This window comes from Papio anubis, chromosome 16, assembly GCF_008728515.1.
Source record: "Papio anubis isolate 15944 chromosome 16, Panubis1.0, whole genome shotgun sequence".
Lineage (NCBI taxonomy): Eukaryota > Metazoa > Chordata > Mammalia > Primates > Cercopithecidae > Papio > Papio anubis.
In genome coordinates, this window is record NC_044991.1 from 57199820 (window position 1) to 57216967 (window position 17148).

The 17148-nt window shown below is 42.9% G+C and overlaps 2 protein-coding genes across 6 annotated transcripts in view; both read right to left on the reverse strand.

The window, feature by feature from the left end:
* SNPH (syntaphilin) overlaps positions 1-8374 on the reverse strand; it is a 42871-nt gene extending 34497 nt beyond the window's left edge. For 3 of the 4 annotated variants that reach the window (XM_003904946.4, XM_009216423.3, XM_009216422.3), the window contains exons 1-2: positions 8265-8374; positions 7902-8008 (exon numbers count right to left, since the gene is read on the reverse strand). The gene's annotated coding sequence lies outside the window, so the exon portion shown is untranslated. The remainder of the gene's footprint in view (positions 1-7901; positions 8009-8264) is intronic. The other variant, XM_003904947.5, reaches the window with a different exon arrangement.
* A 2433-nt stretch (positions 8375-10807) lies between these two features.
* Positions 10808-17148, reverse strand: part of RAD21L1 (RAD21 cohesin complex component like 1) — a 35626-nt gene continuing 29285 nt past the window's right edge. For both annotated transcript variants that reach the window (XR_652425.4, XM_017944937.3), the window contains one exon: positions 10808-11440. Coding sequence is in view for 1 of the 2 variants with exons in the window: in XM_017944937.3 (XP_017800426.2) it covers positions 11369-11440 (72 nt within the window). In the remaining variant the exon portion in view is untranslated. The remainder of the gene's footprint in view (positions 11441-17148) is intronic.

Sequence of the window (17148 nt, forward strand, 5' to 3'; positions counted from 1 at the left end):
AAAAACTAGCCGGGCGAGGTGGCGGGCGCCTGTAGTCCCAGCTACTCAGGAGGCTGAGGCAGGAGAATGGCGTAAACCCGGGAGGCGGAGCTTGCAGTGAGCTGAGATCTGGCCACTGCACTCCAGCCTGGGTGACAGAGCGAGACTCCGTCTCAAAAAAAAAAAAAAGCCATGTAGCATGAGACAGACCTAAACTTTTGTTGTTTTCAGCCTGAAATTTAGGAGGCTTTTAAAAAACTGCAGCATAGCTGGGCGCGGTGGCTTAAGCCTGTAATCCCAGCACTTTGGGAGGCCGAGACAGGCGGATCACGAGGTCAGGAGATCGAGACCATCCTGGCTAACATGGTGAAACCCCATCTCTACTAAAAAAAATACAAAAAACTAGCCGGGCGAGGTGGCGGGCGCCTGTAGTCCCAGCTACTCAGGAGGCTGAGGCAGGAGAATAGCGTAAACCCGGGAGGCGGAGCTTGCAGTGAGCTGAGATCCGGCCACTGCACTCCAGCCCGGGTGACAGAGCGAGACTCCGTCTCAAAAAAAAACAAGGATAACATATGCTAAGTGGGTCCGGCTTGGTTGACTGCTTCTTTTTTTCTCTGACCCATCTGTATATTGCCTTTCTTCTGCATCTGCCCAGTTTTCCAGGCTACCAATAACGCAGCTATATCACTGTGTGGCAGGCACACTGCTGAGTGCTTTAGATGAAGATTCCATTAAATCCCCATCCACCCTCTAAAATAGGTGCTAATGAGGGCTAGCACCTCATACTCAGAAGACACACAGTCAAAGGGCAGCTGTTGTTAATATTTCTATGTGTTAGGCCCTGTGCACCACCCACATACCTTCCCTCCAACCAGGCTGAATAGCTCCCTGAGGGTAGGGACCACATCTTGGTGCCTGTGTGTAGAGCAGATCCTCAGTATACGTTGGTTGAATGAATGTATATAAATACTTCTTTGAATTCCTTCACCATGGCCAGAATAGAACTTTACCATGACAGGTGCTTGATGAATATTTGATTAATTGGAGCCACAAAAAATGTAAACTGTCATCAGTGGCTTTAATCTGAATCCTAGAAGGCCCTGAAACTGTAGTAGGGTTCCTTCTGCTAATTAAGAGCTCCTCTGAGGTCCTTCTCTAAGAATACTCTAGGCTGTCTCTGCAACCAGATCCCAACTTTTCCTCTGCAGGGACCATGTGTGAGATCTGTCCACAGACAGACTGCCTGCTGTCCAGACCACAGCACAACCCAAGGAGAGGGAGGCAGAAGTGCTGCTGCAAGGCCAGCATGGCTTCCAAAGAACAGGAACTACCCCACCCACTGAGGACCTGCTAGGAGCCTCTCTCCACCCCTCTTTCTCAAAGGTGGCTTCTGTGCCAGGCTGCACAGGCCACCAGCCAAGTTCCCTCTTCTGAAGCTGCCGACCAAGCTTCCAGAGACCCTGTGGTAGGGAGGTGTGGCCAGGGCCAGCTTCAAGGGGTACAGAGGTATCTGGAGGCCTCAATCCTCAGAGACTCAATCCTGACTGCTGCCGAAAGGGAAGGGACACCACCAGGGCCTGTGAAGCAGGGGGAGCCAGAAGCAGAAGATCACAAGTTGCCAAAGTCAGGCTAAATGCCCTAGCCTTGCAAACAAGGCATTCCCTGGCCTAGGCTGCCTTTCCAGCCTTCTTTCCTTTCTCTGCCTTCATCTGTGGGTCAGCCAATAATGACTGAGCACTATGTGCCCAGCATCTAAAACTTTACATCTGAGGTCACAAATGGATGGCCGGCCACACACACATTTTAATATGTGCATTTAAAAATATTGGCTAATCAGCTACATTTTTAAAAATTAGGAGATGTCACAAAAAATGCAGATTTCTATCTTATAAATCAGAAGATCTGACAATATTGGGCACACGTTCTTGTAGGCAAGAATGGTGGGAGCAGGATAGCAGCTGCCTCTTTCAAGCAAGCACTTTCCAATTTGCTACAATACCCAAACAGCCCAACCAGCCTGTTTTACCTTTGTAGACAACTACATTTGACATCCCTTGCTTACCATATTTCATTTTGGTGTAGAGACTTCCTAATAACCTTAGGAGACAACATCATTTCCCAGTTTTACAGATGAGGAAACAGAGGGAAAAAATAACTGGGCCAAGATTCAAACCCCAGCAGCCCAACTTCAGAGCCAAACATGAGAACACTAGTCTGTGGCAAAATGAGGAAAATACAGACAATGCAGTGAGTTTTTAACAAAGCAAAATGTATTCAATTTGAAGGAATACCATTTTTCCCCTGATAACATGGCCTCATTACTTGGGGGAATAGAAATATTAAAATAATAGAAACAAAATATTTCTCTTATTATATGACAGTGATAATAAAGAGAACCCTACGTGTCATCTGAATGTCCTCATCTGGTAAAATAAAAAGCTAGCAGGCCGGGCGCGGTGGCTCAAGCCTGTAATCCCAGCACTTTGGGAGGCCGAGACGGGCGGATCACGAGGTCAGGAGATCGAGACCATCCTGGCCGACACCGTGAAATCCCGTCTCTACTAAAAAATACAGAAAACTAGCTGGGTGAGGTGGCGGCGCCTGTAGTCCCTCCAGTCGGGAGGCTGAGGCAGGAGAATGGCGTGAACCCAGGAGGCGGAGCTTGCAGTGAGCTGAGATCCGGCCACTGCACTCCAGCCTGGGCGGCAGAGCGAGACTCCGTCTCAAAAAAAAAAAAAAAAGCTAGCTAACTGAGGATGGATTCCCAAATGCACTGATCTTTGTGAAATCTAAGTCCAAGACCCACTACTCTGCTACAGACTTCCTGTACCAGTATGACAGCAATCTTCTGTTACTCCTCTTGGTTAAAACAAAAAACAAAAACTCATAACTTCATCTAACCATATCTGCATCATGCTATTTTTGAAGAGGTGGCTTTTGAATTGAGCCTTTCCCAAGCCCTCTCCCTCCAGCAAATCCACAGAGCATTTGTTCATGCCTCTTGTTATGTTTATTATTCCTCAAGTTACAATTATATGTATCCTATCCACCCTTCTACCCCCAAAGTCATTACAGAACAGAAGAAAGACACTTTGGGAGGCCAAGGCAAATGGATTGCCTGAGGTTAGGAGTTCGAGACCAGCCTGGCTAACACGGTGAAACCCCGTCTCTACTAAAAATACTAAAATTATCTGGGTATGGTGGCACATGCCTATAGTCCCAGTTACTCAGGAGGCTGAGGAAGGAGAATCACTTGAACCCGGGAGGCGGATGTTGCAGTGAGCCAAGATCGTACCACTGCGCTCCAGCCTGGGTGACAGAGCAAGACTCTGCCTCCAAAAAACAAAAAGAAGAAGAAGAAAAAAGAGTTTCTGAATTGTTAGCCACTCAGAGCTAGAAGGGCTCTTAGAGATCATCACTCGTGACTCCCATTTTGCAGCCTTAGAAAAGCAAAGGGTCTGACCTAAGGCCACCCAGTGGGTCAATGGCAGAGCTGGGGTGAGGACCCAAGTCTCCTGACTCCTCAGTGTTGGCTCTTCCGGCTGTGCCAGGCTGCTCTCCAGCCACTCCCTTTTGGTTGGCTCAGCACCTCAATTCAGAGGACAGTGCTGAGCATGTGACAAACATGTCACAAATATCTGTCCATTAATGCAAAGCAGCCTGGGGCACACAGGCCTCAGCCTCTCCAAGGCCCTCGGCTTGAGCTTCAGACCACCTGCATTGAGACTTCCCTCAGCACCAGCTGCCCATCAAATGGAGAACTGGCACCCGGGGCCTCTGGTGGCCTAAATGTAGAAAGACCCCATGTGGCTTAGAAATGCAATCCCCATTAGGCCAGAGTTATGAACCAAGCCCTGCTAAGTAATCTTAGGCAAATGACTTCACCTCTCAGGTGTTAGGTGTTCCTCCAGGCAGGTGGGATGCCTAGAATAGAAATGAAGAAGAATTCCCCAAGCCTAGCAGATGGTTATAGGCACAAGACAGTCTTTGTCAGAGGAATTTCAAAATCCTGCTTCTAGAAGTCTCTAAGGACAGGAAAGGTTCTGGTCTACCTGGGACAAATGGAGAGTTCCATCGAAACTGTGCTACAGAGTGAGCTTGGATGGTCCCCGAGACTCTGTGTCCACCTTGTGTATCGATGAGGACAGGAGCCAATAAGTCTTTAGGGCTGTTTGGAAACATTCTAAATCGAGTACAACCCTTTACTATTATTATTAAATTATTATTCACAAGCTCAATGCCAAAAATAGAGATAACAATGGCATCATCTCTCTAAAGCCTTCCTGACCTACTCAGTAGGAAAGATCATTCCCCTCTCCCTGTCCCCTCCCATCACACACATATCAGTATGTCTTATAGCTTCCAGATGTTTTCTCATATCTGCATGTTTAGGTATCTGTCTCCCTCTGTTAGATATGAGCTTCCTGCAACTAGGACTCACCATTTACTCTTTCCTGCATGCATGCACTTAGCCCAGGGCCTAGCTAATAAATAAGGACAAACGCTGATCAATGTTTAGCAAGTTCAGGAATCCCCTCCACCTCCAATACTGGAACAAGGTTGCATGTAGGCCTTTTAGAGTCAGTAGATGCATGCAGATCATTTGAGGGATGGGAACTCTCGGAGGGAAACTGGCTGACCCAAGGTTACTCAGTTATTAAGAGGGCTCAGACTAAAAGCAACCCTTTGGACACCCAGTCCAGTGTACTTCCAGCTAAACATTTTCTCGGTTCTATGACACACTGGTTGTATGACTCTGCATAAGACCCTTCGCCTCTCTACCCTGGCTTTCTCACTTATACAAATGGGTAAATTTACATATAGTGCCTACATAATGGGATGATCTGAGCAGTAAATTATTGAACCTGTGTAAAACAGAGCACAACACATAAGAAGACTAAAAATGTGTCTGTCCTGACTGTCATTCAGGCCTAACCATCATCCTCAGTAAAGGGGCATCCACCAACCATCAGCATAGCAGAGCTCATGGTGAAAGGAAAACTCTCCATTCCTGGCTCACACAGTTTTCAACCAGGAAATACCCTGCAACAATCACCTGGGAGAAATGCCTGATCTCCCACTATAAATTGTTCACAGCTTTTTCTTCTCCAAACCCCTATTCACACCTGCAAGTGCACACACAACTCACAGCATCAGCAAGGTATGCATGAAGAGGCAGGGAAACCTTTGGAAGAGGATGATCCAGACAGACCTGGTGTCAGGTAACAGTTTTAGCTGTGCAATCCTGAGCAAGTCACTTAATCTCTCCAAGCCTCAGTCTCCTCATCTTTGAAATAGGCATAGTTTTCTTTAAGGATTACCTGAGATAGTTAATAGTCTGGGACTCCATAAATGACTTTGAGGGTAATAATAATTGTCCGATTCTTATTTAACAAAATCCACTTGACAGAATATCAGAAGCAGAAGGGGTCTTAGAAATCACTTAGTCCAGTCCCATCATTATATAGATGGGCACAGCGAGGCCTTGAGGGGAGGCCTGACTGGCCAAAGGTCACATAATAAAGCAGTGGTTCAATGGGACATGGGACCTGGGTCTCCTGACTTTCTACTTAATATCCATGTTGGCCCACTTGATTCTAATTATCTGCTCCCTCCCTCAAACACAGAAAATGGCTAGAATCATTCCTTTCCCAATCCTCCTCCCTTCACAGTCATCTCACACCAGCCAGCACCATCTGGATCCCTTTTTGCCAACATCACCACCCACCCAGGCACATCTGGCCCCTTTTGGTCTAGTCAGGAGCCCTAGAGGAGAAGGCAAAGCATCTGTTAATCACCAGCAATAGCAATAATAACAGTAGTTGTAATAGCAATAATAATAACAACCAACAACCTGGACAATGTCCTACACTTAAAATGGCTTTCACCTATACAATCAACACATTCCCACAGTTTCTCCCTAACCTAGCTGGCTTAGGGACATAATTTCCTCAAGTTTGTTTCATTCAACACTTATGGAGCACCTACTTTGGGCCTACTCATGGGCCAGAGACTGCAGACACAGAAAGGAAAATGACAGGGTCTCTGCCAAACAGGAATTTAGGGTGGGGGTGGGGGGACATGACAACTTCTTTTGGCCCAAATGGTGCAGCAGCAAAATTCTGCACCCGACCCTATGGATAACCTCCTTTATCATGCTGTCAAAATGCAGGAAGTATCTGTGGAATAAAGAGGAGTGAGAAAGGCTTGAGTGCTAGGCTGAAAATGACAGCAGGAAGGAAGATAAAGAATCAAAAATACAGGCACCAAATACTTGACTGCCTGGCCTCAGGGTGACTCTAGGGAGACACTCCAGGGAGGGCAAGAGAGCCACAGTGGGATTCGTGTGAGATCCGGAAGACCTGATCCTTGCCTTGCTGCCAGCACACAAGATTCTGCTTCTTCTGTTCCATCAGAGACTCCGCCCTTGGATGCCAGGAGTTTCCAAACCCGGTGCTCGGCTACAGGCTTCCTTAGGACCATCATTTGCTAGAATGATGTCACAACCCTTGCAGTGGAAATGTTGCTGCCTAGGCCCTCAGCCTGGTGGCCCAATACACTTCAGCATTCATTACCCCTGGCAGGGACACCATCTGCAGGGGTGTGGAAGAGACAGGCAGGGGAGGGGCAGGAGAAGAGGACTAAAAGCAGCCACCTCTTCTCTTTCCCCAGTCCATCTCCCAAGTCCTGAGTTCCTGAGAACCTACTATGTGCCAGGCACAGGAACTATTTTAGGTGCTTCCACATACATCTCATTTAATTTTCACATCAGCCCTCTGCGGGGTGTACCCCTAGATTTACAGATGGAGAAACTGAAGCTGGGGGAAGGGAAGTCACTTAGCAGCTCAGGGATGTCAACATAAGAGTGTCTGGCACCTCCAGTTCCTTCAGGCCCACAAGGTCAGTGTTTCACTTAAGAAGTCAGAGTTGAAAGAGATCAACTGAGGAAACCCCAGTTATTTCATGGACCCAAATTTAAATTGCCTTAGCAGAGGGTTTCCCCTGACATGTAAAAGCTGCTTGAGTGATATACTAAAATTATACAGATCATTTATTCCAATTCCTGCATTTAACAGATGAGCAGACAGACACCCACGCCTAAAGAATTTTAAGATGGCTACTTGTGGCCAACTAGCAAGTTAAGGGCCTAGAACCCCAATCTCTGGCACTTTTCTTACACAACTCTGCCTGCAGAGATCACCTTTTTCTGAGAAGCTCCTCCAGCCCATCCCGACACCACCAGATGGGCAGAGAAGGCAGAAGAAACAGGCAGCATGTGACCGGCCTCTCCTTCAGTCTGCAGGGTTGGGAAAGGGAATATGGGGCTCCCCAGGCTAGTAGGTGTTGCAAACAGCCCAGCTCCCTGCTGGGGAGTGGAAGGTTTCATACCCCAGGGAAGCTCCAGGGACACTGAGGCTCAGATCGTCCACTCTAGGACTTACGGGCATTTTTTTCCCCCAGATCTACTGCAGGGCCCTGATGCTTCTCAGAGGGAAAGATGGGACGGAAGCAGTCACTGGCACTTGACCTTGGGGTGGGTGTGGGGTTTCATCCTTCTCCCATCCCCAGGTACCCCTGCTCCTCCTCCAAGAAGGAAAAGAGAAGCTTAAATGTTTGCCAAATTCCAGAAGAGGAAGACAAATAAAAATTGGGGGGTGGGTTCCCTAAAAACCTGCTAATCGCCCACTTTGGGCATCTTCCCTGCTGCAATCAGCACCCTCTAATTCGTACATTTCAAGGAGGGGGAGGGAGGGAAGCGCTTAAAGGGATGTAGGGGAATGAAGGGAGGGTAAGAATGAGTCACGATTAACCCCTCTTAGGCTGGTGCCCTCCAAGGGATTCTACCGCAGCGAGCGGTTACAAGCGGCCCCCACCTGCCGCGGTGGTGGGGCCAGCTCCCAGCTCCGCCGCGGCCTCCTCACCTGAGTCCACTCGCCCTCCGCAGCCCAGCCGGCTCGCACCACTCCGGCCCAGCTTGGCGCAGCGCCTCTGCAGTCGCTGCTGCAGCCGCCTGGCCCTGATCAGCGACCTGCGGGGTTAGGAAAAAGAGATAGACCGGGGCGGGTGAGCACGGGCGGGGGACACACGGGCAGCTGAGCCCCCGGCCGCTGACAGCTGGGCCGCTGCAGCCAGAAGGCTTGGAGGGCAGGCTGCTTGCCGGGCGCTCCGTCCCCTCCTCCTCGCGGCCCGCGGCCCCCACCCCACCCCCTGGCACTTGGCACTCTGGACTGCGGCGGGTGCAGCTGGGCGGTGGGCCTGGAAGTCCCCGGGGTCCTTGTCATCACCTGCGGAGGCTTCCATGGCTTCAGCTGCCCTGCCAGGGCCGCCGAATTGCTCTCCCGAGCCCCTGCAGGAGGCGGCTAGCTGGGTGCTCGCCGGGGCTGGGGCTGCCGGGAGGGAGGGGCGGGGAGGGTGAGGTGGATGGAGGGGACCAGCCAGTCGGCGGCTCGCCGGCAGCTGCGTAAGCGGCCCGTCTTTACTTTCCTTCTTAAAGAGATAGTTAGTATCTTGCTCTACAGGGCCTGGGAGCAGAGACAACGAGCACACGGGGAACGGGGGCTCCCACCTACACACCAGCCGGTATTTTGAGCTGGGCAATCGATCTGGCATGGTGGAAAGAGTCTTGGTCAGCTGTGTGACCCTGTGCAAGTCCCTTCACCTCTCTGGGCCTCAGCTTTTTCTTCCATAACATGGGGTGATGATACCAATCTCACTCCCTGGCACATAGTTGGCTCTAGTTAAATAGTAATTTTTATATAAAAGCCTTTAGGAACATTTTTCATTGCCCAAACTAAGTCTGAGTATCAGGGGTATTTAATGTGAATGGCAAGCGCTTGGGCCACTAAAAATGATAGCAGGAATCTTAAGTGCCTGAAAATGGAAATGTTTTCCTTTGAAGTAGTAAAAAGGTGAATTATTGGAAAGATCTCGGAGAGATAAGCAATCACAACTTAAAATGTTCATTGTGGCTCTTTTCCCTCTGTCTTCCATCTGATATCACAGGGGAAACAACAAGACCAAAAACTCCAAAAAACTGGATTTTCTGCCTAGCCCTTCCGTTTCTAGCCATACAACTTTATGTAAGTTAACTCACCTTCTGGGCTTGGTTTCTTATCTGCTTCATGTGTGGGAAGTAGGTGAGTGAGATTGGGCTCCTTCTTTCTGAACCGGCCCTGTCTGATCTGCCATTACTCTGCTCTAAACCATCCAGTGGTTTTCTGTATCGCTCTCCACCACATGCCCTTATCTTACTCCAGCTCTCTGACTTCATCTTACATGGCTCTCCCCATCACTCACTTTTCTCCCATCAAACTCTCCTTCTTGCTGAGGCCTCACTGCTGGGTCTTTGCATTCGCTGTCCCCTTTGCCTAGAGCATACCAGAGAGCCACATGGTTCAATCCATCCCTTCCTCCAGGTCTCTGCTCAAATGTTACTGTCTCAGGGAGGCCTTCCTTAACCATTCTACATAAAATACTAACTCCCTCCTCTCCATCTCCTTTGCCCCTAGTTTTGCTATATTGAATTACCAGCTGACATAGTGTATATTTACTATTTGTCATTTGTCACTCCCACTAGAATGTATACTTCATGAGGGAAGGCACTTTTTTTCCCTTGCCATATTTCCAATGTCCAGAGTAGTGCCTAACATAGTAGGAGCTCAATAAATACTGACTAAGCACACATTGTGCCCAGCCCCAGTCTTCTATGGGAACACTCGGCCAGATGCCATCCTGGAAGTCTTTTTGTCTTAAGTCTCTTAAGGCTCTTAAGTCCTTACGTCTGTTTACTCTCGCTGGTGCTGAACTTGGTACCCTCCACTCTCTGCGCCAAGCTGACTTTTCCAAGAGAAGAATTTGTGAAGTGCCTTCGCTGATTTACATCATGACTCTGCAGTACTGGCCTGGTGAGAAATAGTTAATATTGATAATGTACATGAAAAAATAATTATTTTAAGTTTACTGTTGCTTTTCACAGTCAAATATTTTCCTATATTTCTGAGCTGCAATAAATCCATTACTTTTTTGCAACAAATGCTAATAAATTTTGGAGGAGACATTGATTCTATTTTCTCCAGTATTCAGTTAAACTGTATCCTATCAGATAGCCATTATTATATTATGTTTTCCAGAAAAACATGGCAGAGCAATTGTAGCAGGAATAGGAAACGAGTTGAAAAAGCCATGTGAAATATTGAGGCTTTCTGTCTAAAACACCTAACGCTATATTAGCAAGTTAATTGATAAAATGTTTTATCTGCTCTAACGCTCACTGAAATTATATAAGTGACATTTTTACACTTAAAGCAAAACCAAAGGAAGCCATGTAATTATTATATGTTTAGCAGGAGAACATTTCTGAGATTGTCATTAAAATTGTTTTTGTCTGTTCCCATGCTGTTTTGTTTATTAACAGAGATGGGACTTTATTATGTTGCCCAGGATGGTCTCCCTCCTGGGCTTAAGCAATCCTCAGCCTCCCAAAGTGCTGGGATTACAGGCTTGAGTCACCATGCCTGGTTGTCCCATCATCATGTGTGTATGTTTGTGGGGTTTTTTGTTTTGTTTTGCTTGATACTTAGAAGACTACATTTCCCAGAAATCTCCACAAGGAACTTCCCCAAAGTAAGAGAGCACCTTCACTCACATTACTCCCATCTGGAATGGTGTTAGCCAGTATTCTCTTTAGCATCAGGAAGCAGATGATTGAGAACTGTGTTTAGTTATAATGTAAATTGCAACAAACGAGGATTATGCATATAAAACAAAATTATTCCTAAGAAATTAGTAATTTTGTTTTGTTTTGGACTAGGTGAAAATACATAAAAAATTTTTTTTAGTTTCAAAAACAATTTTATTCCAATTCTGGCTAAGCATACTCTCCCACAGAATGCAGCAATAAAACCTGAACAAAATGCATACAGCAGCTATTTGAGGATTCTGAAGACAAAATACTAGCAGGCACATTGGGGAAGAAGCCAGAATTTGACATACCCTACCACTGAACTACTGGTGAATTTATCATTTTTATTTATTCCTATAACTTCTGGCCTGGTCTCAAGGCAGATCAAAATCTGGAATTGGGGCTCAATAAAGAGAAAGCTCCCAAAGAATCTCCCTAATTTTGACTTGAAGATCAGGAAAAGGGACTTCTGATGCTCAGAGTATGTGGGAGATATCATTTTTCTTCTCCTTTCAAATCTTTTCTCCATTGTCTCATGACCCAGTCTCTAGGCCATCCTGCAGTGGTATCTGTGACAGCAGACACAGGTGTCTAAAACTCTGAGGGAGGAGAAACTTCTTCAATAAAAGTAGCTGTAGTCCTGAGGGAGGGTGAGTCCCTGCTGTTTTTTTGTCTCTGTCCTCCTACCACCTGGTCCCAGATGCAAGTTCAATTGTGGAAAGTAGGCAGCAAAGCAGAACAGAGTAAATAAAGCTCCAAACTCCAGCATTCTGGTGAACCCTAGAGAGGATAAACCAAATGATGATAATGATAATAATAATAGTTTTCAGTTACTGCTGAAAATTAAAAACAAAACAAGATCTTGAGAGCAGTCAGAGAAAAATGATGCATTAATAATACAGGAATAGGCTGCATGCAGTGGCTCACACTTGTAATCCCTGCGCTTTGGGAGGCCAAGAGGCAGATTGCTTGAGCCCAGGAGTTTGAGAACAGCCTGGGCAATATGGCGAGACCCCACCTCTACAAAAAATACAAAAATCAGCTGTGTGTAGTGGCATTTGCCTGTAGTCCCAGTTACTCGGGAGGCTGAAGTGGGAGGATTGCTGGACCCAGGAGGTCGAAGTTGCAGTGAGCCATGACTGACTGCACCACTGCAGGGTAGCCTGGGTGACAGAGCAAGACCCTGTCTCAAAAAAAAAAAAAAAAAAAAAAAATACAGGAATAATAATTTAAATAACTGTGGATTTCTTATCAGAAACCATGGAGGGCAGAAGAATATAGAACAAATTTTTTTAATTGCTTAAAGAGTTGTCAACCAGGATTTTGAACCCAGCAAAAATATCCTTTAGAAATGAAAGTGAAATAAACACATTCTCCAATTAAGGAAAATGAAGATAATCCATTGCCAGCACACTTGCTCTAAAAGAACTACTGAATTAAATTCTTCAGACAAAAGGGACATTATATGAGAAAGAAATGTGGAACATCGGGAAGGAAGGAGAACAAAAATGGTAAATATTTGGGTAAATTTAATAGGCTATCTTCTCTTGATCTTTTAAAATATGTTTGACAGTTGAAAGTAACAATTGTTGATGGAGGTTTAATGTATGTAGATAAGACAAGTACAATATAAAGGAGGAGTATGTATATTCCTTTACAGTACAAAGGGACCTATATGGTGTAAGATTTTTACACTCCTCTTGAAGTGGTAAAATATCAATTCTAAGTAGAGCATGAAAAGTTAAGTATGTATTTTGTAACCCCTAGAATAGCTATTTTTAAAATCTATAACCAAAAAATATGGTAAAAAAAAAACAACACAATAGGCCGGGTGCAGTGGCTCATGCCTGTAATTACAGCACTTTGGGAGGTAGAGGTGGGTGGATCACTTGAGGCCAGGAGTTCAAGACAACCCTGGCCAACAGGTCTCTATTAAAAATACAAAACCCAGTCTCTATTAAAAATACAAAAACTAGCTGAGTGGGGTGGTGTGTACCTGTAATCCCAGCTACTCAGGAGGCTGAGGCACGGGAATTGCTTGAACCTGGGAGGGAGAGGTTGCAGTGAGCTGAGACTGTACCTCTGCACTCCAGCCTGGGCAACAGAGTGAGACTCTGTCAGAAAAAAGAAAAAGAAAAAGAAAAAGAAGTAAAAATGGAATTCCAAAAAATTCCAAATATTCCAAAAGAAGGCAAGAAAGGGGAAAACAGAGGAATACAAATTAAAGGGAACAAACAGTAAAAAAAAAAAAAAAAAAAAAAATCCAAAAATCCTAAATAAATAAAATCCAAAATCCAAAAATGTCAATAATTACATTAAATATAAGTGATCTAAACACTTCAATTAAAATAGAGGTTATCCAAATGGATAAGAAAATTATTTAATGCAGTCTACAAGAAATTCACTTTAACTATAATGAATGATATAGGTAGGCTAAAAGTAAAAGATAAAAAAAGATATACCATGCAAATACTAATCAAAGGAAAGATGGAATAACTATATTAATATTAGAAAAAGTAGACTACAGAGCAAAAAATATTACCAGGAATAAAGATAATTATTATAAAATAATAAAAGGGTCATTTCACCAAGAAGATGTAATAATTATAAATGTATACGCACCTAATAAAAGAGCTTCAAAATATATAAAGCAAAAACTGACAGAATGGAAAGGGGAAATAAACAGATCCACAATTATAGCTGAAGACACATTTCTTCTCAGTAACTGATAGAACTAGTAGACAAAATAAACAAGGATGTAGAAGATCTAAACAACACTATGAACCAACTAGGTCCAACTGACATTTATAGAACACTCCACCTAACAAATGCAGAACAGAGTTGATCCTTGAACAACACAGCTTTGAACTGTGTGTGTCCACTTCTATGTGGATTTTCTTCTGACTCTGCCATCTCTGAGACAGCAACACTAACCCCTCCTCTTCCTCCTCCTCCTCAGCCTACTCAATGTGAAGACCATGAAGATGAAGACCTTTATGTTGATCCACTTCTACTTAATGAATAGAAAATATATTTATCTTCCTTGTGATTTTCTTAATAACATTTTCTTTTCTCTAGCTTGCTTTATTGTAAGAATATAGGATATAATACATATACAACATATGTGCTAATTGACAGTTTATGTTATAGGTAAGACTTCTGGTCAACAGTAGGCTATTAGTAGTTAAGTTGTTGGGGAGTCAAAACGTATACACAAATTTTCAACTTAGTATAGGGTCATAAAATAAATCTTAATAAATTTAAAAGAATTGAAATCATTTAAAGCATGTTCTCTCATCATAATGGAATTAAACTCAAAATCAATTACTGGAAATATTCCTTAGAAATTGAACATACTATACTTCTAAATAATCTGCAGGTAAAAGACCTTCAAGTCTCAAGGGAAACTAGAAAATATTTTTAACAGAACAAAAGTGAAGATATAACAATAAGTATCTGTGTGATGCAGCTAAAGCAGTGCCTAGAGGGAAACATAGAACTTTATGTGTTTACATTAGAAAAGAGGGAAGATCTCAAATCAGTTATCTAAGCCTCCACCTTAATAAAACTAGAAAGAGCAAAATAAGCCCAAAGCAAGTCAAAGGAAAATAATAATAAATGTAAAAGCAGGAATAAATGAAATGAAACAGAAAGCAGAAAAACAAAAGAGAAAATCTTTTTAAATGATCAATAAAATTAATAAGCCTCTAGCACAACTGAAAAGAGAAAACATATTAACAATGTCTGAAATGAAAGAGAGGTTATTACTATGGACCCCACAGACACTAAAAGGATAATAAGGGAATACTCTGAACAACTCTACACACATAAACTCAGCAATGTAGATGAAATAGACCAATTACTTAAAATAAGAAACTACCCAAACTCATTCAAAATGAAATAAATAACTGAATAATCTACCTCTATTTAAAAAATTGAATTCATAGTTAAAAAAACTTTACAAAATACAAATATCCAGATCCAGATTGTTTATGGGTGAATTCTATCAACTATTTCAAGAAGAAATAACACAAATACACACAATCTATTGTAGAAAAATAAAATAGGAGGAAACACTTTCTAAGTTATTTTATGAGGCCAGTATAACCCTGATACCAAAACCAGAAAAAGACAGTAAAAGAAAAATACAGACCAATACCAGATGCAAAAATCCTCAATAAACTATTAGCAAATCCACATGAAAGGATATTCAACATAATTAGTCATTAGGAAAATGCAAATCAAAACCATGAGATGCTCACTAGGATTGCTATAATTTTAAAAAGGGACAATAACAAGTATTGTCAAGGATATTAAGAAATTGGAACTCTGATGTATTGCTGGTAGAAATGTACTATAGCGCAGCTACTTTGGAAAACAGTTTGACAGCTCCTCAAAAAGTTAAACATAAAGTTATCATGTGACCTGGTAATTCCATGCCTAGGTATATAACCAAGAAAAATAAAAACTTATATACACAAAAACGTAGGTACTAATGTTGATAGCAGCATTATTCATAGTAGTTCAAAAGTGGAAACAATCCACATGTCCATCAGCTGATGAGTGGATAAACAAAATGTTGTATATTCATACAATGGAATATTATTTGGCCATAACAAGGAGTGACTTACAGATACATTCTACAGCATGGATAAAACCTGAAACTTTTATACTAGGTGAAAGGAACCAGATACAAAAGGCAAAACATTGCCAGGAGTGGTGGCTCACACCTGTAATCCCAGCACTTTGGGAGGCCAAGGCGGGTGGATCATTTGAGGTCAGGAGTTTGAGTCTAGCCTGGCTGACATGGTGAAACCCCATCTGTACTAAAAATACAAAAAAATTAGCCGGGCATGGTGGCACGCCCCTGTAATCACAGTTACTCAGGAGGCTGAGGCAGGAGAATCGCTTGAACCCAGGAGGTCGATGCTGCAGGGAGCCAAGATTGTGCCACTGCACTCCAGCCTGGGTGACAGGGCGAGACTCTGTCTCAAAAAAAAAAAAAAAAAGGCAAAACATTGTTTAATTCCATTTATGTAAAACAAAAACACCTGGAACTAATTTGTGAGTTTAGCAAGTTCATAGGATACAAGGCTAATCCATAAAAGTTATTGTGCTAATGACAAAATTATAGAGATGGAGAACAGGTTAGTGGGTTTTAGGAGCCAGGGAGGACAGTAAGGAGGGAGATGGCTGTGGCTAACAAAGGGTAGCACAAGTGATCCTTGTGATGGAACTGTTCTGTTTCTTGACTATGGTGGTGGCCACACAAACCTACACATGTGATAAAATTGCATAGAATTAATACATACACAAAATGAGTGCATATAAAACTGGTGATGTCTGAATAAGCTGGGTGGATACTGTCAATGCCAACTTCCTAGTTGTGTATTATACTAAAGTTATGCAAGATGTTACCATTGAGGTAAACTGATATATGGGATCTCTGTATTATTTCTCACAACTGCAGGTGAATCTACAATTATCTCAAAATAAAGAGTAAACAAAAAAATCAACTGGAACTCTCTTACATGGTTACTGGGAATGCAAAATGGTACATCCACTCTGGAAAATAATTTCGTAATTTCTTCTAAAGTTAAACATATACTTGCTATATGACCCAGCAATCCCATTTCTAGATATTTACCCTAAACAAATAAGAACTTGTATCTACACAAAAATGTACACAAATGTATGAAGCTCTATTAATAATTGTCAAAACTGGAAACAACTTAAATATCTTTCAATGGGTAAATGGATAAATAAACTGTGGTATATCTAGGCAACAGAATATTACTCAGCAATAAGTAGGAATAAACCACTGACACATGCAACCACTTGATGAATCTCAAAGACATTTATGAGTGAAAGAAGCCAGTACCGAAAGGTTACATGCTATATAATTCCATTTTTATGACATTTTCAAAAAGACAAAAGTGCAGTCATGGAGAAGAGTGGTTGCCAGATGTTATATGGGGGAAGGGTGTTACTACAAAGGGATAACACAGAGAATTTTTTAGGGTGATGTTACTGCTGGAATCCTAATTGTGGAGATGGTTACAGGACTCTATACATATGTTAAAATTCACAGAACTGTGCACCAAAATTAAGAAGTCAATTTTTCTGTATGTTAATTTAAAAAATAAAAGAAATTTTAAAAAGGCAATTTTGCCATTTAAAATTTATAGTTAATACATTTAGAGAGGCTATTTAGAATTTGTTGTTTGCAGCATATTTCCATATACAACAACATTTTAATGAGTACCATAGGCTTCACTTTACAGTGTATGATGGCGCTCACAGAGCATAATATGAAAATGTCCTAACTCAAATTTCAATTAAGAAAAAAGGAAAACAACAGTTTTAACGTCAAAAATGTTTGGTAAACGCCAAGCAAAAGAACATTTATTTTGGTGATCTTTACTTAGACTGTAGCTGCAAACAACATGCGGAACAAGTGTCTGCTAATTTTTTTAAACATAAAAAGC